The following is a 24,805-nucleotide window of genomic DNA, read 5'->3' on the forward strand; positions in this document are numbered from 1 at the left end:
CACACCCATGCCCACATGCCCACATGTACACACCCATGCCCACATGCACACACATGCCCACATGCACACACAGATGTCTACATGCACACATCCATGTCCACATGCACACATGTCCACATGCACACCGATGTCTGCATGCACACACCCATGCCCACATGCACACATAGATGTACACATGTACACACCCATGCCCATACATGCACACACGTCCACACAGATGTACACATGTGCACACACATGCCCACACATGTCCACATGCACACACATGCACACATGCATATGCACATGCCCACAGACATGCCCACTTGCACACACACATGTCCACATGCACACACGGCTATTGCCATATGCACACACATACGTGCACATGCACACGTAGATGTGCACACATGGCTGTTTGATTCTTCCTTATGAAATGCTCTCAAGTGGTAGGATGGAAAGTTAGACTCTTAATACAGTTTATAAAGAAAAGAGGGAGAGGAAGGAAGATGAGAAAAGAGATGGGTGAGGGAAATGGAGGGGAGAGGAAAAAAAGAGGGGATGGAGAAAGGGAGGAAGACAAGGCATGTCAAAAAAAGGTGGTGAAAACTACACTCTATTTGTCATTTTCCGATGACGGCTTACTTCCGTTTTGCCAGTGTCACTCTGTGATGATAGGTGTAAGTTGACTCTGTGTGTTGCCAGCATGTGACCATTTTTGACTCACAGAAATGGCGGTCTTAAGTGGCTTGGCCTCTCGCTTGAGAGAAAGATTGGAGCAGAGTCTTTGTGGATGCGAAGCCACCTGGGCCACTGCTGTGTGTGCCACCCTGAACTTGGAGCTCCCCTGAACCGCGTGTGTTTCTCAGCGCCACGTACAGCTCAGCCTGACCGTTTGCCTTTTAGTGTTCTCTTCCTTCTCGGCGTCCTCCTCCTCTTCCTCGCTAACATTCATCCAGAGCCTTTCCGTGCAGACATCAGGTGGCTGCTGAACTCAGCAGCTGCCTCCTTTTCCCCGTCATCTCTCTTGTCCGTTGCTGGCTGTCATTTCTTCCCTCTTGGCTGCAACTGCACATCCCTCGGTTTGTCCTAATAGGGAATTTTTCCTGCCTGAGTAGACAAGCATGAGAATATCGTTATTTTTATGTTATATGTTATTGTTTTTAGCAGAGAAGAAAGTGGAAAATGTGTGCAAACTTGCAGAAGGCCCTGGAGGAGGGTCATCCCTGTGCCCATGCGGTCAGGAAGGCCCCAGAGGAGGGTCGTCCTTGTGCCCATGCATTCAGGTTGGGGCTGAGCACTTTAATCATTGCTGCTCCTAAGAGTGTTCTTTTCCTCCCCTCTCAGACTATCGTAGCCAGGCGGTTACAGCCTGAGCTCCAGCCTAGATCGTCTGGGTTTGAATCCAGCTCCATGTCTGTGGCCCTGTTGCCTAATCTCTCTGAGTCTCAGCTTCCTTTTCTGTAAAGTGGGTATAATAGTAGCACCTACACCATGGGGCTGTGATGGGATTCACTGTGTTCACACATGTGCAGGGCTGAGAACAGGGCCCCAAACAGGGTAGGCACAGTGAAACATGAGTCAGAATGATAATACAGATGATAGTTTCTCTATCACTAATTTGAAGATTCCAGACAGTGCATAGAAGAAAATTAGAACCTGGGAGTATCACTTGAGCTCAGGAGTTCAAGTCCAGCCTGGGCTACACAGCAAGACCCCTGTCTCTTAAAAAAATTTAGCACAATTTATTAAAGAAAGAAGAAGAGGCCGAGCATGGTGGCTCATGCCAGTAATCCCAGCACTTTGGGAGGCCAAGGTGGATGGATCATGAGGTCAAGAGATTGAGACCAGCCTGGCCAACATGGTGAAACCCCGTCTCTACTAAAAATACAAAAATTAGCTGGGCACGGTGGTGGGCGCCTGTGGTCCCAGTTACTCCAGAGGCTGAGGCAGGAGAATCGCTTGAACCAAGGAGGCGGAGGTTGCAGTGAGCCGAGATCACACCACTGCACTCCAGCCTGGTGACAGAGTCATGCTCTGTTGTCAAAAAAAAAAAAAAAAGATCAAAACCTTTGTTGCTACGTTGCTGCTCAGGCACATGGAGATAGGGAAACGCCGGATCTGAGTATGATGGCCCTTTTCACTTAGGGCCTATCAGGAGCACTTTGTCGTGGTTTTTAATGACTGAAGACAGGCGACAACAGTTTCTTTCCTCAGTTGCATATTTTCATATATTTAATCTGTTATGAAAATTCGACCGCGAAGATGCTTTCTTATTTAAATGACTCTCCCTCACCGCTCTGAGTCAAAGCTCTGGCACTGCTCTGAGTGCCTACAGTTGGAGCCAGTCTCTACCTTCTGGGCTCTCTTAGTGACTGGTGGGGGCTTGGTATCCAGAGCCCTCGAGGTTATGGTCCAGCAGTCCCTTAGCCTCAGAGTCTCAGTTCACCCATTGGAAAGTGGCGATGGGAACAGCACCCTTCCTCGTCGGACTGGTGAAGATGAAAAGAGATGATAAGATGATGTGGACAAGGTGCTTAGTACAGTATCAGGCACCCACTCAGTGACGGCTCCTCACTCCAGTGATGCATATTTATAAAACTGACTGTATTATGTCCTAGCTGTCGGTATACAGCTGCTGTCATTGTGGCCTTCTGGCTGCACCACTTTTGTCGCCCTGGTACCTCGGACAGGGTCTGGCACGTATTAGTTGCTTAGTAAATGCTAGACGAGTGAGCAAATGGATAAAACACTGATGTGTCCACTACTCAAATGCACACCATTTATGTCATGGAAGTTGATATTAATGAGTGATTAAAAAAGCAGTCACTGCTTTTTGTTTATTGTCTTGTAGTTTCCTAGGGCTGCCAGAACAGATGACCACAAACTGTAGGTGGCCTAAAACAACAGAAATGTGTTGTCTCGCAGTTCTGGAGGCCAGATGTCCAGAGCAGGGTGTCAGCAGAGCTGTGCTCCCTCTGACTCGGTGGACTCCTTCCTGGCCTCTCCCCAGCCCTGGGCTTGCCAGCAGTCCCTGGCATGCTTTGGCTTGCAGCTGCCTCACTAGGATTGCTGCCTCCATCATCACGTGATGTTCTCCCCATTCTGTGCGTCCAGAGTATCTTTTTTTTTTTTTTTTTCTTTTGAGACAGAGTCTCGCTGTGTCGCCCAGGCTGGAGTGCAATGGCATGGTCTTGGCTCACTGCAACCTCTGCCTCCTGGGTTGAAGGGATTCTCCTGCCTCAGCCTCCCAAGTAGCTGGGACTACAGGCTTGTGCCACCACACCTGGCTAATTTTTGTATTTTTAGTAGAGATGGGGTTTCACTATGTTGGCCAGGCTGGTTTTGAACTCTTGACCTTGTGATCTGCCTGCCTCAACCTCCCAAAGTGCTGAGATTACAGGCATTAGCCACAGTACCTGGCCGATTTTCCTCTTCTTATGAGGATATCGATCATTGGATTAGGGCCCACCTTAATGCAGTATGACCTCCTCTTAACTTGCTTACGTCTGCAAAGACCCTTTCTAAATAAGGTCCTGGTCACTGGTACTGGGAATGAGGATGTCAGCATAGTTCGGGGACGGACAAAATTCACCCTGTGCCACCTCCATGTACAGTCATGTACCACGTACCATAATGTCTGGTCCACAATGGACCACGTATATAACAGCGGTCCTATAAGGCTATAATTCCATATTTTTACTGTGCCTTTTCTACGTTTAGATATGTTGAGGTACATACATACTATTGTATTACAGTTGCCTACATACAGCATTCAGTACAGTAACGTGCTATACAGGTTTGTAGCCTAAGAGCATATAGCATAGCCTTGGTGTGTGATAGGCTAGACCCTCCAGGTTTGTACAAGTGCATGCCGTGATGCTCGCACAGCAACGAAATTGCCCAGCGACGCATTTCTCAGAACGTAGCCTCATTGTTAAGCGATGCATGACTGTATTTCAGACACTGCTGGGCTTTTTGTTTAGATTTTCAAAATTACACTTAAAAGGAGAGTGTTGGTTTCTCTCTATAAGTGATGGTTCGATTCAGCAAATCCTAAAAGGAAACTGCTCCCCATGACAGGCACAGCACCTAGCTTCTGCAGCAGGTATAATACTAGACTCTGTGACAGGTGTGACACTAGAATCAAAGACACGTTGCTGAGCCAAGTCCCTGGGCTGGAGACAGGTCCACCCAAGACGGCTCCTGCCTTGGAGGGATTCAGAGTTGGTGGGAATTGAGCAGCTCCTTGGCCTAGAAGTGCATGTGATTTTAATAGCTGACTTAACTGGGAAGAGAAGGCGACCTGGGGGGTGCCAGTCCCAGATCGGCAGTGCTGGGATTGGAGGCTCTGATCTTTGTGCTCAGAGGCTCCTTCCTGCATCTGCGGTTCTGTGGAGTGTGCGTGGTGCAGGTGCGGGGAAAGTCTGGAGGGCCAGGGTTCCGCAGCCGAGCTCCGCCAGGGAACTGCTTCTCCTGGGTAAGCTTTTGAAGAGGCTGCGGGACAAACCCAATTAGAATTCCAAGAAAGCAGTGATGCCCCTTCCAGGGAGCAGCATGTTTTGCAACCCGGGCATGGATGAAAGGCCCCTGTTTCATTTGAGAGACACACAGGTCATGGGAGGCGCCTGTGGCTGAGCCTGTGAGGGGCAGAAACCAGAGCCCGTAGGGGCCTAAACAGGACATTTAGTTGAGGCCTGGGCGTTTTACACTCCCCTCTGCCAATCAGCTCTTTTCTTTGGTCTCGCTGTAAGCCCTGGGAGTTGGAGTTGGGTGTGTTACTGTTGTTCTGATGGTTTGAATTTTTTGATAAGCTTTTTTTTTTTCCGTAGGTTTACCTGGTGTAACAGTAAGGATCTTTTGCAGATATTTTATTTATTAACAAGCTAACAACTCTTTCACTCCTTAACATCAGACAGATGGACCCTTCTTCTTAGAGTAGAGAAGAGCGGGGCCAATGCCCAGAGCATTTCTGTCACTGGCCCTGACAACTGCCAGGCACCTTATGGGCCAAGCCTGAGGGGCAGGCGTTCCTGCTTGGATTCACAGCATTAACCACTTCTTGAATAAGGCTTTGCTTTTTTTTTTTTTCTTTGGAGACGCAGTTTCACTCCTGTCACCCAGACTGGAGTACAGTGGCACGATCTCAGCTCACTGCAACCCCTGCCTCCCAGGTTCAAGCGATTCTCCTGCCTCAGTCTCCCGAGTAGCTGGGATTACAGGCGCACCCCACCATTCCCAGCTAGTTTTTGTATTTTTAGTAGAGACGGGGTTTCGCCAGACTAGTCTCGAACTCCTGACCTCAGGTGATCTGCCTGCCTTGGCCTCCCACAGCGCTGTAATTACAGGAATGATCTACAGTGCCTAGCCTAGGGTTTTAAATTATACATCCACCTCCAGTTGACACGGCCTCTTCTTTCACCTCTGCCTTTTCCTCAGCCATCCAGCCATCCCTTTGAAAACATACCTCCCTCCTCCTGAGGGGCTCAGCAGCTGGTCGGGGAGACAGACATGAAACCAATTTTAGTAGAGAACCCTGTGTAAAGTGCTGGCATAACCAATGCCGGGGCCTTCCGGGAGAGCAGGGAGGGAAGTAGAGGCAGAGGGAAGGCCTCCGGAGGTCAGGACACTTGACCTGGATCTTAAGGAATGAGAGTGAGTTTACCTGGCTGAAAAAAGTTAGGAAGGGATAAACCAAGAAGGGAACAGTGTGAGCAGAGGCAGGGACGTATGGATGAGTTTGACCTTTCAAGCACAGCATATCTTTGAGTGAGGGCAAGATGTGGTTGGTAAAGTGAGTGGGGAATGGAGTGTGGAGTATAGCATGCTAAAGAGTTGGAACTCTGTGGTGAGAGCCAATAAAGAGTTTAAAGCTGGCCGGGCGCGGTGGCTCATGCCTGTAATCCTAGCACTTTGGGAGGCTGAGGCGAGTGGATCATGAGGTCGGAGATCGAGACCATTCTGGCCAACATGGTGAAAACCCCGTCTCTACTAAAAATACAAACATTAGCTGGGCATGGTGGCGGGCGCCTATAATCCCAGCTACTCAGGAGGCTGAGGCAGGAGAATCGCTTGAACCCGGGAGCGGAGGTTGCAGTGAGCCGAGATCGCACCACTGCTCTGCAGCCTGGGCGACAGAGCGAGACTCCATCTCAAAAAAATAAAAATAAAAATACATTAAAAAAAGAGTTAAAAACAAGAGATGGGGGAGGAGGTGGGAAGTGCTCACACCTGTAATCCCAGTACTTTGGAAGGCTAAGATGAGAAGATCGCTTGAGCCCAGGAATTTTGAGACCAGCCTGAGCAATATAGTGAGGCCTTGTTTCTACAAAATAAAATAAAATAAAAAACAAAAACCGAATAATAATAATAGATGAGCAAAAATGACAAAAAATTAGCTGGGCATGGTGGTGCACACCTGTAGTCCTACTTCCTGGAGAGGCTGAGGCAGGAGAGTCACTTGAGCCCAGGAAGTAGAGGCTGCAGTGAGCTCTTATTGTACCACTGCACTCCAGCCTCGTCAACAGAGTGAAAGAGCAAAATTCTGTCTCTTACAAAAAGCAAGAGAGTGCTATGATCAGATTTCCATTTTAGAAATAAAAATCTGTGTCTCCTTACTGTTTGTTCTTGGCGTGGATCATTTTACACCCGACCATACAACTTTGATCTTTCTGGCCAGGTACCATTTCTCTCTGCTGGCCGAGTTGGCCCTATCACACCTTCAGCATGAGGATGGAGAGGGAAAAAGGATAGGCTCTGGTATTCCCATAAGGTGAGCAACTGTCTTCTGCTCACGAGAAGCTGAAGACACGGGCTCTCTCTATTGTTGCAGAGGGAGACCTGGACGCTTTCACAACCCCTCATCCTCTCCCGTCCAGCAGACCTTTTGTCCTTGCTGGCGGTGAACATTCAGCCCTGGGGGAGGCTGAAAACTCTGCTGGCTCCCTTCTCATCAAGAAATGAAAATGGTGATAGGATGAAAAATCCTCCCGTCTCCACAGCAACCTCTTGGCTTAGCCTCACGATGTACTGAACAATCTTTACTTAATTGGAAGGGGTTTCGGGGAGAACAGTCAAGACAAAGTCATTGGCAACCTATTCCGGGAATTAGAACGCATCACCTTCTTAGCTTAATTGGATAATTCATTTTAAATTGGGTGTGCAATCACGACAAGAAAATGTTAGTATTAATAATACATATCTGAGCTCGGCTGCCTCTGCCAAGAAGCCTGGCCCTCGTGGAATTCTTTAATTCCCCAAAACAAATTTTACAAAGATAAAATGATGTTGTCAGAGTGGAAAGAGAACAAACATCCAGCAGGCATTCATATCCCAGAACTTTCTAGAACACCTTTGTTGGTCGTGGAATGTTAGGGAAGACCTGGGCTCCCTTTGGGGTGTTTTATGGGGGCCCTCTGTGCCCCCCTCTGTGCCTGGCCCTGGGTGTGAGTGTTGAGGGCCTGGTGTGTTTTGTTGCGTGTCTTTCTTTCCTACCATAGCAGCTACTCAGATGGTTGGAAGCATAACAGATGGCAGCGGCGCTATTGCCTGGGGGCCCAGGGGATGACCAGGGCCTCTCTCGTGAGCTTGGGTCCTGGAAGCTGCTTAGAGACCTGTGGAGTGGCTGGACTGCCTCACAGAGGTCTTCCAGTCTGGTCACATTGCCCCGGGAGATGGCAGCTGGTATCAGGGGGCCAGGCTGCTGGGAACGGGGGGCTGCCTGTTGACTGAAGATGCTGCCTGTCTTGCACGTGCTTCCAGGCCAACTTCCCTGTGGCACTCAGTGTTCCCCCAAAATAGGGCAGTTGCTAAGAAACAGGGATGAGCCAGAGGCCCGGGAGCGCCGACAACACTGTGTTGATGAGGATGCTTCTGCGCCAGGGGCTCGGCTGCCAAAGCTCCCCGCGGCCTTGCCAGATCCACTTACGTCAGGCTGTTGCCCAAGCCCACACCGAGTCTGCCTTTGCCAGCATGAGCGTTCCTGCTTCTGGGATTTTAGCTGCAGGGAAATTTAGTGGTTGTGTAGACAAACTCACAAAAACTCCAACATTCACAGCATAGCACCCACCACCCGCCGTCCACCCACGCCTCAGCTGCTCCTCTGCACGGCCTCTTCCCCACCCCTGCCTGTGCTCCTCCATGGCTCCTCTCAGTTCCCACCCCTAATTTGTAACATAAAAAAGGGATGCTTACGTGTGTGGAGCATTTGGTTTTAAGCCAGGCACTGTGCTAGATATTTTTACATGTATTAGCTTATTTTCCAATTCGTGATGCGCCGGTGCTGGTGGTCAATATTGAGCCCATTTTAGAGGTGGGGATGCTGAGTCTCTAAGAGGTGTAAGTCACGGACTCAAGATGCAGCAGCAGGGCAGTGGCAGAGCTTTCACACTAAGAGTGTTGACCCCCAAGGCCCACGCCTGGGCTTCCGAAGCTGGAGGGTGACACAGCGCCAGAGCCTTGGGCCCAGACGTGAGTCCTGTGTGCCCGGTACTGCTGATGATTATCCCAAGGGCAGCCAGAGACAGGCCTCCGGTATTTTTAATTGAAATGACAGTGGAAAAACTGCTGGCAAGATATCTGAGTCAGCTGAAAATGTGAATTCGAGTGGCCCCAGAACACCCCACGCTTCCAGAAGACGCTTCCTGCGGAAAGTACTGGAGTGTGGTGCTCCTCTGTGTGTGCGCCTCCCAGCTGCCGATGGCCTCCAGGAAGGATTCCAAGCTCCCTTCACCATCCCGCCCCATCCCAGCTGCCTTCCCTGCACCCCCACAGCTGCCCCCAACCCCAGCATCTTCTTAGGCCCCCTCCTTCCCCTTGCCCTTCCTGCCTGGCTCACTCCTGGCCACCCTTCAGACTCCTCTCTGTGCCTCCTCCAGCTGGTGCCTCACTTGGTGATGGCTGTGTCTGTTCCACGGCCCCTCCCAGAGGGACCTGGTTTCTCCTGCTGTCATTGCATCTCCCTTACGGGGCCGCATGCTGGGTTGTCCTACCATTTCCTGCATCCTGCAGTGCCGAGGGCATGGCAGCGCCAATCAAGTGTAGTAGGAGTGAGTAAGAAACAAGCATCCTTCTCCATGGCACAGAAGGGAGCCTGTCATCTTGGAAAGTCACCCAAGAGAGGATCCAAGAAAGCATCTTGCCCTACCTACCCCTCCTTTAGCAAGTGAGGACCCTCGAGGGGAGGGGAGTTTCCAAGTCAGTTGGTGACAAAGCCAGGATGAGAAGACACTCCCAGACCACCTGTGGCTCATGACACACACTGCCCCGCCATGCCATCTGCCAGCACTGGAGGTGGCCACTCAACACGGGAAAGTCAAGGTCAGTGTTAGCAGCTCCCCGACCCAGCGGGGGAAAGGGAAAGACTTGCATTGGGGAGCAGTTTTATTTATTTTTATTTATTTATTATTATTATTTTTAGATGGAGTCTCGCTCTGTCACCCAGGCTGGAGTGCAATGGTGAGATCTTGGTTCACTGCAACCTCCACCTCCTGGGTTCAAGCGATTCTCCTGCCTCAGCCTCCTGAGTAGCTGGGACTATAGGTGCGCCACCACGCCAGCTAATGTTTGTATTTTTAGTAGAGACGGGGTTTCACCATGTTCTCCAGGCTCAAACTCCTGACCTCAGTTGATCCACCTGCCTTGGCCTCCCAAAGTGCTGGGATTACAGGCAGGAGCCACCACCCAGCCTGAGCAGTTTTATGTTCTATGTTATTAACACTTCAAAGGCCTTCAAATAAAAGTACCCTTGAGTGTTTAAGGAGAGCCAGGAGGGAGACAGGACTCCAGGTCCAGCCAGCAGCAGCACCCAGCCAAGAAGGCAGGGAGAAAAATGCTGTGAACGTCCAGTCGAAGCCTCCCGAGCTGGGGTGTCCTGCCAGGCCGGCAAGCCAACATTTCTCACTAGCACCCTCAGGCTGCCACGGGTACTCAGGCAGCAGGGATGAGGAGCGCCTCAACTTCAGGCTGGCAGAATTTGGCGAGATAGTTCACGCTGCAGCTTATCAGTGCCAGAAGGCAAAGACACCTCAACCCAAACCACAAGAAAACCTTCCCCGGGAGCCGGCAGAGTAGGCCTGTTCAGAGACAGAGTTCCAGCCTTTGTTGGCAGCACGTCATTCTTGGAAGTTTGGAATGGGTGTGAGTGGGTGTGTACGTGTGTGTGTGTGTACACACGCTCCAAAGTTCAGCTTTGCACAAGGGACAGCCCAGGCTCCACCTGACCTGGTGCCTGTACCATCACAACGGGAAGCGCCCCTTGTACCCCAGGGGCGGGCGGCGCCAGCATGTGCCTCACCTGCCTCGCTGAACAGAGATGATTTTAAGAAAGGGGTGTATTGGTTTCCCAGGGCTGCCGTAACAAATGACCCCGAACTTGGTGGCTCAAAACAATAGAAATATATTTTCTGAAGGCTTTGGAAGCCAGAAGTGTGAAATCCAGGTGTCTGCAGGGCCCCGCTCCCTCTGAAGGCCCTGGGGAAGAATCCCTGCTTCCTGTTCCGGCTTCTCGTGGGCTCCAGCCACCCTCGTTGTTCCTTGGCTTGGAGCTGCCTCACTCCAGTCTCTGCCTTCGCGTCCCATGGCCTTCTTCCCTGTGTGTGTCTTTCTGTGTCTTCATGAGGACCCAAGCCATTGAGTTCAGTGCCTACTCTAAATCCAGGATGATTCCATGTCGACATTTTTAACCAATTATATCTGTAAGGACCCTGTTTCCAAACAAGATCACATTCTAAGGTCCTGGGTGGACATGAATGTGGCAGGGCCATTAAACTCACTGCAGCAGTGAGTGGTGGGGGGAAGAGTGCCCTAGTGAGAAGCAGCTCAGGTAGATGGATCAGAGGAGCCCTTTCGTAAGATGGTCTTTAATAGCTGGGTGTGGCAGCTCACGCTTGTCATCCCAGTACTTTGGGAGACCGAGGTGAGAGGATCACTTGAACCCGTGAGTTCAAGATCATAAGATGCTCTTTGGTGGGTCCCCCAGACATTTGTAGCAGAGTCTCTTACGGCCAGCTGACTGCTCACTGTCCCTTCTGTCAGAGGCAGAGAGCAGAGGCAGGGGATGTCACACCCCATCCAGGCCACTGTGGGGCACTTCAAGGACAGAAGCCAGCTTCCCTCCTTCTCCTTCCTCAGAGCCTGGCACGGGGCCTCCTGTAGGAGAGTATGTATTCAGTGTTCATTGAAAGCTGGGTGTGGTGTCTTGAACCTATAGTCCCAGCTCTTTGTGAGGCTGAGGCTGGAGGACTGCTGGAGCCCAGGAGCTCCCGGCTGCAGCGTGTAGCCGTCGTGCCTGTGAATAGCCACTGCACTCCAGCCTGGGCAGTGCCAGCAAGACCCCATCTCTCAAAAACAAAAACAGTGTTTGCTGAAAGAATGTTTGCTTGTCGGAGAGATACAGTGACTACTTGTTCTAACTTTGGAGAAAGGACACTTCGGGTTTCATTTCAGGAAAGAGTGAGTCAGACTGTGGTCTGGATGGGAACCCAAAAACAGGAGTTGAAGAAAATGTGTTGGCCAGGAAGCCGCGGCCTGGAGACACTCCTCTGCTACTTGTGGGTGGTGTGAACTCAGCTGGGAGCCTCGGGTCTCGGTCTCAGTCTCTGAAGTGGGCATCAAAGCGTTGTGAGGCTAACATGAGATTGTCTGTGAGCCTTCTGTAAACTGTAAAGTGAGGTGCCCACCCAAGCAATTTTCTGGAAGGCAGAATAAAATGAAAAGTGTGATATAATGAGCAGTGTGTACAATTAGATTATTGCACGCTAAGCAAGATTCACTGGGTGAGGGGTCACGTTTTAAGGATTTGTATGAGTGAGGCACTGACTACATTGAGTCTTTAGAAAACATTAGCCTATGGGGTATTTTTATTCCCATTTTAGGGGTGAGCAAACTGAGCCCTGTGTAGATGTTCAGTAACTTTCCCAAGGTCATAGTAAGCAGAGAGGCTGGAATTCAAACCCAGATCTGTTCACCCCAGCATTGGTTCCATATAACATCTGACGTGTTAAGGCTCCTGGACTGTGCCCTCGTGTGAGCTACTGCTGGGCACAGGCCTGGGGACAGCTGGGGGAGCTTGGCAGTGGGTGCCATCACCGGGCTGTATATGGTGGACGTGAGCTCCCTGTTGTTTTCCTGTCACCCTCATCCCTTGGGTGGCATGTCACTTAGAGGTTGGCTGCTCATGTCCAGTCTGCTGCACTGGGACTGCCGGGGCCCTCGTGCCTCATGTTAGGGTGGCCCTTCAAAGCAGGCACCTTCTCTACCCTGTGGATTGGCAGAGGCAGTTCTATTTCTAGGTAATGAACAGACCTTACGGAAGATCAGTCTCTTCCGCCTGAAGAGCTAGAAATAACTGTTCTTAAGCAAGGCCCATGCTTTCTCAGCACAGAGCTGGTTTTCCCAGGCACTCTGCAGTTAACCCCACTATTACTCTGGAATGCAGAGACCCCTAGGCCCTGATGGATTTACTTTAGCAGCAGCCTCTGCTTCCAAATGCAGCTGCTTTCTGGAAGAGGGTGTGGTGGTGGAACAGAAGTGGCTTAGGTCTTGGCACTAGGTACAGTTGGGTTCAAACTTAGGCTCTACCAGTTACAAGCTGTGTGACCTTGGGCTAGTCAGCTTTTTAGTTCCTATTTCTTTCTCTTAAAAAGTCCTAATTTAACAAGTAATACATATCAAATATACATTTTTTAACGTGAAAATACACATAAGCAAAAAGAAACATGAAAAATCACTGTGAAATTTTAGTATACATCTTTCAAGATTAACTTTTCTACCTCCTTTTATTTAGATATATGCGCATATATACAGTAGAAAACAAATATATATGCAAAAGAAAATTATTAAAATAATGGAATTATTCATACTGTTTTTTTTTTTTTTTTTTTTTTTTTTTTTGCCTAATGTATATTTAAAGGTATGGGGAAGTGTTAGCGATGTCGTGTCCCTGAAATAGCTACCTGGTATTCCATTGTATGGCTCTCCCAATATTTAACCTACCCCCAGGTGGTGGACAGTTGGATCTAACCTCGCTGTCCAGGGGGACCTTGGCTTCTCCATCTCTGCAATGGGGTAACAGTGCCCATCCTGCAAGGCAGCTGTGTGTGCTGAGCATGCGGCTGGCCCTCATAAGTGCTGGCTTCTTTCTTTGTCGTTTGTCTGCACTGATTCCTTTCACGTAGGGTGTCTACCACAATAAGATGAGTGTGCCCCAAATAAATGCATTGTCTCGTGTGTCTGCTCAGCACCTGAACTGGTTCCTTCCTCGGGTCTTGCTGACAGGTGCTCAGGGCCAGCAGCTTCTCGTTGGCCTCTCCCAGGAACCCCGAGCAGAGGCCTGAGCCCAAGCAGACGCTGCAAGGCTGCAGTTCTCCCTCCCAATCTGGGCAGCATGATTTCTGCTCTGAAAAGCCGCGGGGAGCAATTGAGATGAGCTGGGTGCCTGGTTAGTGTCTGCACCACCTTTCAGGGCCTGACGTGTGGCGTCTTGCCTGTAGGCTGCGGCCCTCATCTAAGCAGAGCACTTGGATCCAGCAGTTATTCACATCTGTGGCTCCCAGCATCCCCCTCCTATAACCTCCCTCCAACCCCCAAATTAACTGGATTGTGTAAGGTTTTCGTCACAGTGGATGTCAAGTGCTGGCTGTGCTAGGCACAATATAATATAAGCCTTGTATCTATTTCTTGTCTGAACCCAACTAAATAAAAACATCATGTTTCCCTGCTCAGTTGAGATATGTAAACCAGATGTAATTCTGCCTGCTGTGCGACTGATCAAGTTACCCAGAACTTTGGACAAAGCTAGCGGAATATGCACAGCCTTCTATGAGGGTTAATTTTATCTATTAAGTTGTCATTAGGGCTGACACAGGGTGATATTTATGTTTTGTTCTGTTTTTGCTTAATTTAGGAGTGTAAAAATGCTAATACTAATAGCTAGTATGTTATAGGGCTTCTCATGCATGGATGCATCGGGCGTTCTGATAGAAGCTGTATGTGGATGTCTCATCCAGTCCCATGAGGCAGATGGATCAGTCCCCGTTTTGTAGATGAGCACTGAGTCATTGAACTCAGGCAGTGACTCTGGAGCCCCTCCTTTTAATCCCTGCAGCAGCCCTTGTGATAGGGTCAAGTGGGTATTTACTGGAAATGTCCCCTGCTCTGTCCCCCTTACCCAGTGCAGGGGTTAAGAAAGGCCCGTTTGTTAGGAAAAGTCTTCAGCACAAGCAATCCTGCTGGCTTAGTGAGCTGCTGATGGTTCTCAGTTTTGAGAGCGAGGTAGGAGAGTTGCAGAGTCAGAGGCAGGAGCACTGTGTTTCCAGGGTGCCCTGGAATGGCAGAGGATCCAGGGGCCAGACCACAACGATGAGGAACTCGCCACGGGCCTGGCTCCTCACGGGGAGGAAAATGGAAGATCAGATAACAAGACTAAGCATGTGAACTCCAGATGCATAACCTTAGATCAAAATTGGGGTGCCAGACCAGAGTGGGTGGACAGACACATGCAGCAAATATTTGCCACGTACATGGATGGGTGAAATGATGGCTCATTAAGCCCTCATGGGAGGTGTGAGGTTGTATGTGGCGTGTGGAGTTTGCATGTGGCTTCTAGTGTCTGCCTGGGAGTGTTCGGTTTAAAAATGCCAGCAAAGAAGCACGGGCAGGTATATGTAAGGGATACACCCATAGGGAGCTTTAACCTGGGAATTAGCCGTGGAAAATTGTGTCTTTCATGCCTGTGGCTTTATGCCTGGGTCAGTTCTCCTTATAGTTGGTAGTTCATTCAACAAACATTTAGTTAACTTATTTAAACGTAATCCTAATCACATCGTCATTAAGAAGGTAAATCTAATCCCATATGCATCTTTTCATTACCTAGCACTGCATATGCTTTTTTTAAATTACAAAACTTACCGAAATATTTCTCCTCTATCTACTATTTGGGATTATTTACACAGACTCCTTCCTATTCAAAGGGCGGAGTGGAGTGTGTGTGTGTGTGTGTACATATTTAAACATACTCTGGACAGCCATACCTGTTCTTATAGGTATGCCTGTAACCTGTCAGGGTAACAGACAGCACTGACATGGAAATGGAAATATGACCTGCTGTCTTGGCATCTTCTATGCAGTTAAAGCGACATAATTGAGGTATCTTGTCATGGGCCCCTCTCACGGGATGCCTTGGTCCGCAGAGGTGGCTGGTAAGTTGGGAAGGGTTCTTTTGCCCAGGTCTGCCTAGAATCCTGTCCCAAATGGATGACCTGCCCTTTCAGCTATTGCATTCTCAATATGGCAACTTGGATGGGGTGACAGTGGGATTAATTTTGGTATCCGGTCCTCCTCTTTTGCCTGGAACTGCCACTGGGGTCTGTTTTAAGGGGATGTGGCTTTTTCCTCTCACTAAAATTGGTCCCATCCTTGCTGCCCGTAAGCTCACACGGAATGCCTGCTGGGCGAAGAGGCAGCCCTTTTGCAAATACATATTTAAAGGGAAAGTACAAAGAGGCTGGTCCCACGCGTGTAAGAGGGAAGCAGATGTGTGTAACACTCTATAACCACCCCGGAGACGCACTCAGCTCCACCCGACACAGACCAGCATCACTCAGGTTACCAGGCAACTGTGAGCAACAAATACTTGTGAGTCTGGGATTGAAGGGGGTGGAAACCAGACTTTTTCTAAATATCCTCATCACTTACCGTAATAAGAGCCCTTCCCCAAATGTGCTTGTGTCCCGGGCTGCCTAAATTGGCCTGAATCTGGTGTCACCCTTCATGGTAGCCAAGAGCTCAGGAGTCAGATTGCCTGGGTGCCATCTGTTCTCTCCAGGTACAAGCTTCCAACAGTGTATAATTTGTACTTCCCAAGCCTCAGCTTGCTCATCTCCAAAATGGGGATAATAATCATTCTGGTCTCTGAGAGGATTGAGGGAGTTGATGGTTGTCAGGTTCTTAGAAGATACCCTGGCAAATAATACGTGCTCAGCAAATACTAGCTTGTATTATTCCTGACGCTGAGTCTTCTCAGCAAACTGTCTTGGAAGGAAGCTTCCCTCTGGAAGCCACAGAGAGATCTTCAAACATACATGGCGCTGCTCCTGGGGGCAGCCCTGGAAGATAAGGAAGAAGGGGCTGTCAGTGCAGCTGCAGGGACACAAGTCCTCTGAGGCCAGGTTCTTCCTAATCCTCCAGTTGCGGGCACTGCTGTAGGGGGCTTTCCTTACCAGCTCCCCTCGTCTAGCAGATGTCCCTGGTGCTGAGTCACTGGGCTGCACTGCTCTGACCCACTTACTGCACCCGACCCTGCCCTCTTCCCTCCCAGTTCCACTCTCAGCCTTCAACCTGGTAGGTTTCCAGGTAGCCAGATCGAATCTGTCTTTCCCATTGGTCTCTAGAGAAGCATGACCTGCCTTGGTTCTTTCCAGTGGCTGTCACTTCCTCCTTTTGGCCAGCTAGTAAATTGTCTCCATTCCCATCATTGCGTAACCTTTCCCCAGAAAACTCTTGGTGTCCTCTCTGCTTCCCTCGAAGAGGCAGCAGCTACCGAAGGGCCCGTCCCAGCATCTCCCTTTTGATATTTTGAGTAGGGGTTAGCATATTGTGACAGTCACTTCTAGCTATAGAAAGTTCCCACTGTCTTCCACTTAAACATGTAAAATACTTAAGATTCTATATGTTCTTTTCTTTAACAACCAGCTATAATTCACGTACTACACAATTCACCCATTTACCGTGTATAGTTCAGTGGCTCTGAGTAGAGACTTCTGCACCCATCACCATGACCCACTTAGAACATTTTCATTACCTTCCTTCCATCCCTCTCAGCCCTAGGTAACCATACTCCACTTTCTGTTTTTTTGTATAGATTTCATGATTCTGGACATTTCATATGAATAGAATCATATGTGACCTTTATCATGTAATATCTGGCTGCTTTCACTTTGCAGTGAATCATAGAATACAGTATTCTCTTCTATGGCTCATGCCTGTAATCCCAGCACTTTGGGAGGCTCAGGCAGGCAGATCAACTGAGGTCAGGAGTTCAAGACCAGCCTGGCCAACATTGTGAAACCCCGTCTCTACAAAAATACAAAAATTAGGCAGGGTGCGGTGGCTCACGCCTGTAATCCCAGCACTTTGGGAGGCCGAGTCAGGCAGATCATGAAATCAGGAGATCGAGACCATCCTGATTAACACAGTGAAACCCCGTCTTTACTAAAAATACAAAAGAAAAAAGAAAAAAAAATTAGCCAGGCATGGTGGCAGACACCTGTAGTCCCAGCTACTCGGGAGGCTGAGGCAGGAGAATGGTGTGAATCAGGGAGGCAGAGCTTGCAGTGAGCTGAGATCGCGCCACTGCACTCTAGCCTGAGCAACAGAGCGAGACTCGATCTCAAAAAAAAAAAAAAAAAAAAAGAACTGGGCGTGATGGTGGGTGCCTGTAATCCCAGCTACTCGGGAGGCTGGGGTAGAAGAATCGCTTGAACCCAGGAGGCAGAGGTTGTAGTGAGCCGAGATTGCGCCACTGCATTCCAGCCTGGGCGACAGAGCAAGACTCTGTCTCAAGAAGAAGGAAAAAAAAATTCTGTGATTCTATTTAATGAAATTGAGGCTCATTATGTTATGTTTGTTCCTTACTATTCCATAGTCTAGTATTCATTATTCCTCAAATAATGAATTCTAGGCCTTGGAGCAGAGCGTCATTCTTTAGTACAGCTCGATAATATTCCATTGTAAGGACACCCCACATTTCATTTATCCTTTTGCTGGTTGGTCGACAGGAGGGTTGTTGTTCATGTTCTTTTAACACAGCAAGGCTGTATGATCTGTCTGAGGTTGCCTTTCCGTTCCCAACCATTTTTTGAGCAGGAGAGACATTTTTTGTCATTGTTATCACAGCCCTTGGTTATTTCTTGAGGTGCTCATGAATGTAATCCCAACTTAGACATGATGTTCCAAACCTACAAGAAAATTAGAAGTGGTTTTTTTTTTTTGTGAAAAAAAACAAAAAAACAAAAAACAGTTTTTAAGACTTGTTAGAATAAATGATTCAGATCATTTTTCTTCTGTGTTTTTATTTTGGCTCTAAATAAAACGTTTATAGAAGTTTGTCTCTTCTTTTGTGTAATTATTTGGGCTCTAAAAACTTCACTCAGTTTAGATGAGTGTTCAAACTCGCTGAGGGAAAAAACAATGAAAGTTTTTTTCCCCAGAGAGGAAAATCTGATGAGCTAAAACTAAAAATACCTTAGAATTTTAGCAAAGGAAGCATTAACACACCAGAGGTCAGCACACTTTCTTTTCAATGGGAACTGACCCTGGTCAGGTGGGTCCAATGACACCCTTATTTAATTTATTTCCTGCTGGGAGCTGATTTTCCGAGGCATGTTCTGACCCAGGGCACTTGGCAGAGACGCTGCTAACAAAGCCCAGGTGGAAAACATCTGAGTTCCCCAAATGTCTCTGAAGGTTTTTAAGGGCTGTTCAGCTTCGAGGAGCAGCGTGAGTGTGAGGTCGCTGGCGTCTGGGACTCTGCGGGTTAAGTTGCAGGTGGGAGCTCCAGGATGCAGCCAGGGTGGCCGCGGCCACTGGAACTGTTGTTTGGCCTTGACTCTGAGGTGCCCCCGGCATCGGCCTGCATGCCGGTGCTCAGTGAGGTCTCTCCACGACTCTGTGCATGGGATCTCCTGTGCTGAATGGGGCCCTTAAATGTGCCCTTTGCTTCCATCATTTAAGGGGGAAAAAGGCAAATCAGAATGTCATGGTACAAAGGATGGCAGGCAAACACGTGTATTTAGAACCACACTGTGATTTCAAAAGGGACATCAACATTCATTGAATTTCATGTCTGTTGGGAGTTGATTCTCTCCCCCTAAATTTGTGTGGGAATGTGAAAAAGCTTAGGCTTTAGAATCTCTCGATCTTGGTGGTTCTTGGGCAAATGACTCCCCATCTCTGGGATTTTGTTTGTTTCAGAAGGGTGACACCTTCCACCTCCATCAGGGCTAATGTGGGAATCTAATGAGGTGGCTTACATACAACCCCGGGTACAGAAGACAGACATACGACCCCGGGTACAGAAGACAGGCACTCAATCCGAGCTGCTTCTAAAGCTCTTCTCCTCAAAATGATCTTTCCTTACTCATACCCAGGTTTTAGGTGGAAGAGTTTCTAAGGAAACAGAATCCTTTTCCCATAGGATGGTGCTGGGTTTTTGTGCTTGAGAGAGACCATCTTTGTCTCTCTCAGCCCCTCAGACCCCAAGCTTCATCCATAGGGCAAGGCACACAGCAAGCATTTGGTAGGTAAATATAGAACCGAGTGGGTTCGGCAGGGAATTAAAGTATTCATTTAATAAACCTCAAGAACAGCACAGCCTTTAATATAAAGTCCCTTCTCCCAAAGGGCTGCAAAAACTTTTGCAATGATTATTGCTTTTCATTTATATCCTAATGTTTGAGGGCTGGAACCATAAACTGAAGAGCCAGAAGTAGACGCTAGCAACTAAAAATATTGTCTGTGAATGTCACAGATATCCAAAGTGGACAATCCTTCCTTCCATCCTTCCTTCCTTCCTTCCTTTCTTCCTTCCTTCCTCCCTCCCTCCCTCCCTCCCTTTGTTGAGACAGAGTTTCACTCTTGTTGCCCAAGTTGGAGTACAATGGCACAATCTCGGCTCACTGCAACCTCCGCCTCCCATGTTCAAGTGATTCTTCTGCCTCAGCCTTCCCACGTAGCTGGGATTACAGGCATGCGTCACCACGCCTGGCTAATTTTTGGATTTTTAGTAGAGACAGTGTTTCTCCATGTTGGTCAGGCTGGTCTCGAACTCCCGACCTCAGGTGATCCGCCCGCCTTGGCCTCCCAAAGTGCTGGGATTTCAGGCACGAGCCACCACACCCAGCCTCCTCCAGTAGCTTTCTTGGCAAAAAAGTAGAAAGCAAAAAAATGGCCAAGTGAATTAAGAAAACCTTGTAGTGTTTGATGATGATAACTTGCATTTTATAATGCTTTCTAGCTTACAGAATGCTTTCTCATTATTATTTCATTGAATTCTTCTGATTCCCAGAGGTAGGTGAGACAATACTGTGTTACGGTTAAGGACATGCTGCCTCTACCACTTCACTGCCTACCAGGTGGCCGCGTGAGTTACGGAAGCACTCTAAGCTTATTTTCCTGATTTTTAAAATAGGAATCACAGCACCTTCCTTTTAGGATTGCTGTTCAGATTGTATGAGATAAGGTATGAAGAATCCCATCCACATAATAAGGGCTTCATAAATGGCAACTGTTACTATGTTATTATTACATAGAATAATCCTCACTCGGCCAAGGTTGGGGGATTGCTTGAGTCCAGGAGTTTGAGACCAGCCTGGGCAACAAAGTGAGATGCTGTCTCTACAAAAAATAAATTTATAAAAATTAGCGGGGTGTGGTGGCATGCACCTGTAGTCTCAGCCACTCAGGAGATGGAGGCAAGAGGATTGCTTGAGTCCAGGAGGTCGAGGCTGCAGTGAGCCACGTTCGCGCCACTGTACTCCAGCCTGGGCGACAGAGTGAGACCCTGTCTAAGAAATAATAATTACAATCATCATCATCATCATCATCTTCCTTACTTTACAGACAAAGAAACTCAGAGGGGCACTTAATTTGCCAAAGATCACAACCCTAGTAATGGCAGAACTGGAATGCACCTCTAATTCTCCTACTTCCAACTTTATTCCTCCTTCCACTTCTCCTTAGCCAAGAATGTAAATCAGGAACATTTTGGTGCTTCTGCCAGTGACATTTACCATTATCGTGAGCTCTTACATGATTTCTTGGGTGCGCTCAGATTTTCAGTGTCTACTTTTGTATTTGCAGAACATCATCAAGAAGGTGATCGGGCAGAAGTTTGTGTACAAGTTTGTCTCTTTCCCGGAGATCCTGAAGATGGATCCTCACGCGGTGGAGATCAGCCGGGAGAGCCTTCTGCTGCAGGACAGCGACTGCAAGGCGTCTCCCGAGGGCCGTGAGCCCCACAAACACGGCCTGGCCGCCCTCAAAAGCACGAGCCGCAACGAATACATCCACTCAGGCCTGTACTCGTCCTTCACCATTAATTCCCTGCAGAACCCACCAGACGCCTTCAAGGCCATCAAGACGGAGAAGCTGGAGGAGCCGCCCGAAGACAGCCCCCCCGTGGAAGAAGTCAGGACTGTGATCAGGTTTGTGACCAATAAAACCGACAAACACGTCACCAGGCCGGTGGTGTCCCTGCCTTCCACGTCAGAGGCTGCGGCGGCGTCCGCCTTCCTGGCCTCATCCGTCTCGGCCAAGATCTCCTCTTTAATGTTGCCAAACACTGCCAGTATTTCATCCGCCTCACCCTTCTCATCTCGGTCCCCGTCCCTGTCCCCCAACTCACCCCTCCCTTCTGAACACAGAAGCCTCTTCCTGGAGGCCGCCTGCCATGACTCCGATTCCCTGGAGCCCTTGAACCTGTCATCGGGCTCCAAGACCAAGTCTCCATCTCTTCCCCCAAAGGCCAAAAAACCCAAAGGCTTGGAAATCTCAGCGCCCCCGCTGGTGCTCTCCGGCACCGACATTGGCTCCATCGCGCTCAACAGCCCAGCCCTCCCCTCGGGATCCCTCACCCCAGCCTTCTTCACCGCACAGGTAAGAGTCATTCCTGTCATCCCGGCCATCACCAGCCTCAGTGGCTTAGCAAAACAGGAAGAGCAACTAAAGAGACTTCCTTCTGTCCCTCAAAACGTAATCCTATGACTTGTACCAAGGTCACTGTGTCAATATGAAGGGAACCTGCTTTTCCATCCTCAGACCAAGGGATGCACACAAGACAGCATTTGGTTTGTCGACATAGTGGGATGCTTGATTGATTTCTTGCTTTTCGGGGCCTAAAGTGACCGTAGGTGGAACATGCACACTGGCCGACAAAGCAGATCTCACCGGCGATTTCCTAGGGAAAGTTGAGCGGGCCAGTTTACATTTTAGGAGGAGCTTGGGCTTTATGAAATTTTTATGGCAGAATCTTCTCTGGGGGCATTTAATAAGGAACCACTTGTGTTCTGTTAACAAGAAAATAGATGTCAACTGATACCGCCGCCATCGCATCTGTCCATGTGGAGCTGTGGTCATAGCATAGGTAATAAGAAACAAAGGGGCCACACCAGACAGCTGCTTCGCTGAAAGCAGCACTGCTCTGAGAAAGCCCCGGGCCACAGCACTGGGGAGAGGAAAGCAAGCTTGCAGAGCCAAAAAACCTTCGTTGTTATTAGTCCCGAGGAGAAAGCCCCCTTTTCCTTTAAATTGAATATTCAGATGCTCTTTCTTGTCCAGCTGACAATTGCAGCACAAAGGCGTAGTAGGCGCTGGGAAACCATATTTCTCCTTCCCCTTGAAAATTGGATGCAATTTTAGTGGCAGAGGTTAAAAGAGTATTTGTTTTAGGCTCACAGACCTGGATTCCGTTCCTGGCTACCCTGCTTCCTAGGAGTGGGACTGGGCAGTTGCTCTCTGGGCCAGGTACCACATGTGGAAAATGGGATCATGGCCAGGCTTTGTGAGCTGGTGACACCTGGTAGCATTGTTAACCGTGGAGCTGCACCCGTCCCCTGCCTCTGTCATCTCATCGTAGTTGTCCCTGTTGTCATCAGCAGCAGCCACGGCAGCATATGACGGGCTCCCCATGTGTGCCAGGCACTGCTCCAGACACTTTACATGCATTGCCTTGTTTTTCATAGCAGCCCTGTCATGTGGATACAGGTTGAGCATCCTGTTTCCAAAATAGCTTGTGACCAGAAGTGTTTCAGAGTTCAGATCTTTTCGGATTTGGAGTATTTGCATGATACTTGCCAGTTGAATATCCCACATCTGAAAGTCTGAAATCCAAAATGCTGCAATGAGCATTTCCTTGGAGTGTCGTGTCAGGACTCAGAAAGTTTCACATTCTGGAGGATTTGGGATTTGGGGATTTTTGGATTTGGGATGCTCAACCTGTGCTATTATTAGCATCCTCTTTCCCAGCTGAGATAAACAAGGCACAGAGGTAAACTAGTTCATCCAGGGTCGCACAGCTTATAGGTGGTAGAGGTGGCTTTGGATCCAATGTCTGCCTCCAGAATCCATGCTCTCAAATGAAATGCATTCCCGCTGCAAGAAGGCAGTGATACGGCCGTCCATGGAGCACCTGAAAGCAGCTCTGGGCCACTTTCCTCTCCATGCTTTCGCTGGACTGAATTCTGCCCAGGGATTTCATGACAGCTCAAGCTGTGAGCTGGTGGTGACATGCGCCACCACAGAGGGGAGGGCCAGGGGATCAGGAAATAGATCAGAATGAGCATGCGTGCTCTTAAATCAGGCATCTTCCAGTTGAGCAAGGCTGTCGAGTGACCAAGGGCTGCTGAGCAAATGGCTCAGAAACAGCAGCTCTTGATGTAGCTCAAGGGAGTAACATGAGAGGCAGGGCCAGGGGTCAACGATCTGAACATCTCCTCCCCCGGCCTCCTGTGTGTTTACAACTGTCAGGGTGAGAAGGGTCTGAAGCCAGGCCAGGGCCAGCTCTGATTTAGGTGTCTGTGTTCCCTGGGAGCCTGGATCACCTTCTCAGAACAGAGTGAGGCAGATGCCAGCACTGTCTCAGAGGAAGTCAGCTCAGCCAGCCCCGTGGATAATGTGGATGGAGGGATGGCTCCCGTTGGTGGGGCTGAGGGCGTGAGAGAAGGATCAAGGGTGGATGCCCAGTGAACGGATGCAGAAGGCACGGCCAGGAGCCAGAAGCCACCAGCGTGGCCTGAAATCAGGTGGAAGGCATAGGAAAGCCAGGATCTAGAGGACCTGCGCCTGAGGCAGTGAGGGTGCCTGGTCCTCAGCCAAGCTGTGAGGGTGGGGCCCTGATGGTTTAGTGCCAGGGAGCCCAGAGATAATCCCAGGGGGAGGGAGGCAAGGGACAGGGTCTGGACCCAGGACAGGAGAGTAGAAGTAAAGGGACCTGGCTCAGAGAGGACCTTCAGGTCAACAGAGTGGGAGGGGCACCAGGCAGTCCTCTAAACCGCGCAGAACTAACGGGGTCACCAGCTACACTGGGAGATGGCAGAGCCTCGGGACTCAGACCCCACCTTGAGCTTCCCTCATGTCCCAGAGTGTGGGCTCTGCTCCTGGCATGGCCATGGGTAGCCAATAGGGAGGGAGAGAAGGGGCAATGAGGGAGACACCAGAGGGGCCGGGGCGGGAGTCAGGGGTGTGGTACTTATTCAGAGCTGAGTTCTTGCAGCGAGTTTCACCCAGGTGGTCTCCCCGAGATCAGATAGGATGTCTTGAAGCTGGGGGTGGTTTAGGTTTAGGGTATGTGTCAGTATCAGATTTGGATTCTCAGATTCCCTCTCCTGGGAGCTGCTTGTGGGGGGTGCTCCAAAAACTCACCCACCAGCACCAGCCCCAGTAGAGTTCACCTTCCAAGTGACAGCCAGAAACAGCGTGGCTGTCAACAGCCAGGTGTTCTGCAGAATTCCTTTCGGCCTCAGGGGTGAAGGACAACTGCGGGGTTCAGGGTGTTCCACAGGCAGTGACAAGGCTTCAGTGGTTTTCCTCCTGAGCACTTTGTCCCAGAAACTCTCCTTTTCTCTCTGTGTGTGGTGGGGGTGTGCTGTGTGCAGTGTGATGCTGTGTGCACATAAACATTTGGTAATCTGTGGGCTGTATGTAAGCTTTGCTTAGCGGTGGGCTTTGGAAGAGATGAAAGCTGTGTGTGCTGTAATAACTCGATACCCCGAACGTACAATTCCCAAGGTTGGTTATTTCCAGCTAGAAACATGGCGGGAAGAAGGGGAGAAGT

The 24,805-nt window shown here is 49.4% G+C and overlaps 1 protein-coding gene across 1 annotated transcript in view; it reads left to right on the forward strand.

Moving 5' to 3' along the window:
- Positions 1 to 24,805, forward strand: part of ELK3 (ETS transcription factor ELK3) — a 76,051-nt gene that overhangs the window by 32,607 nt on the left and 18,639 nt on the right. Inside the window, exon 3 of the mRNA XM_023231432.2 lies at positions 20,836 to 21,630. Within this exon, the coding sequence (XP_023087200.1) occupies positions 20,836 to 21,630 (795 nt within the window). The remainder of the gene's footprint in view (positions 1 to 20,835; positions 21,631 to 24,805) is intronic.

This window comes from Piliocolobus tephrosceles, chromosome 10 (assembly GCF_002776525.5).
Source record: "Piliocolobus tephrosceles isolate RC106 chromosome 10, ASM277652v3, whole genome shotgun sequence".
Lineage (NCBI taxonomy): Eukaryota > Metazoa > Chordata > Mammalia > Primates > Cercopithecidae > Piliocolobus > Piliocolobus tephrosceles.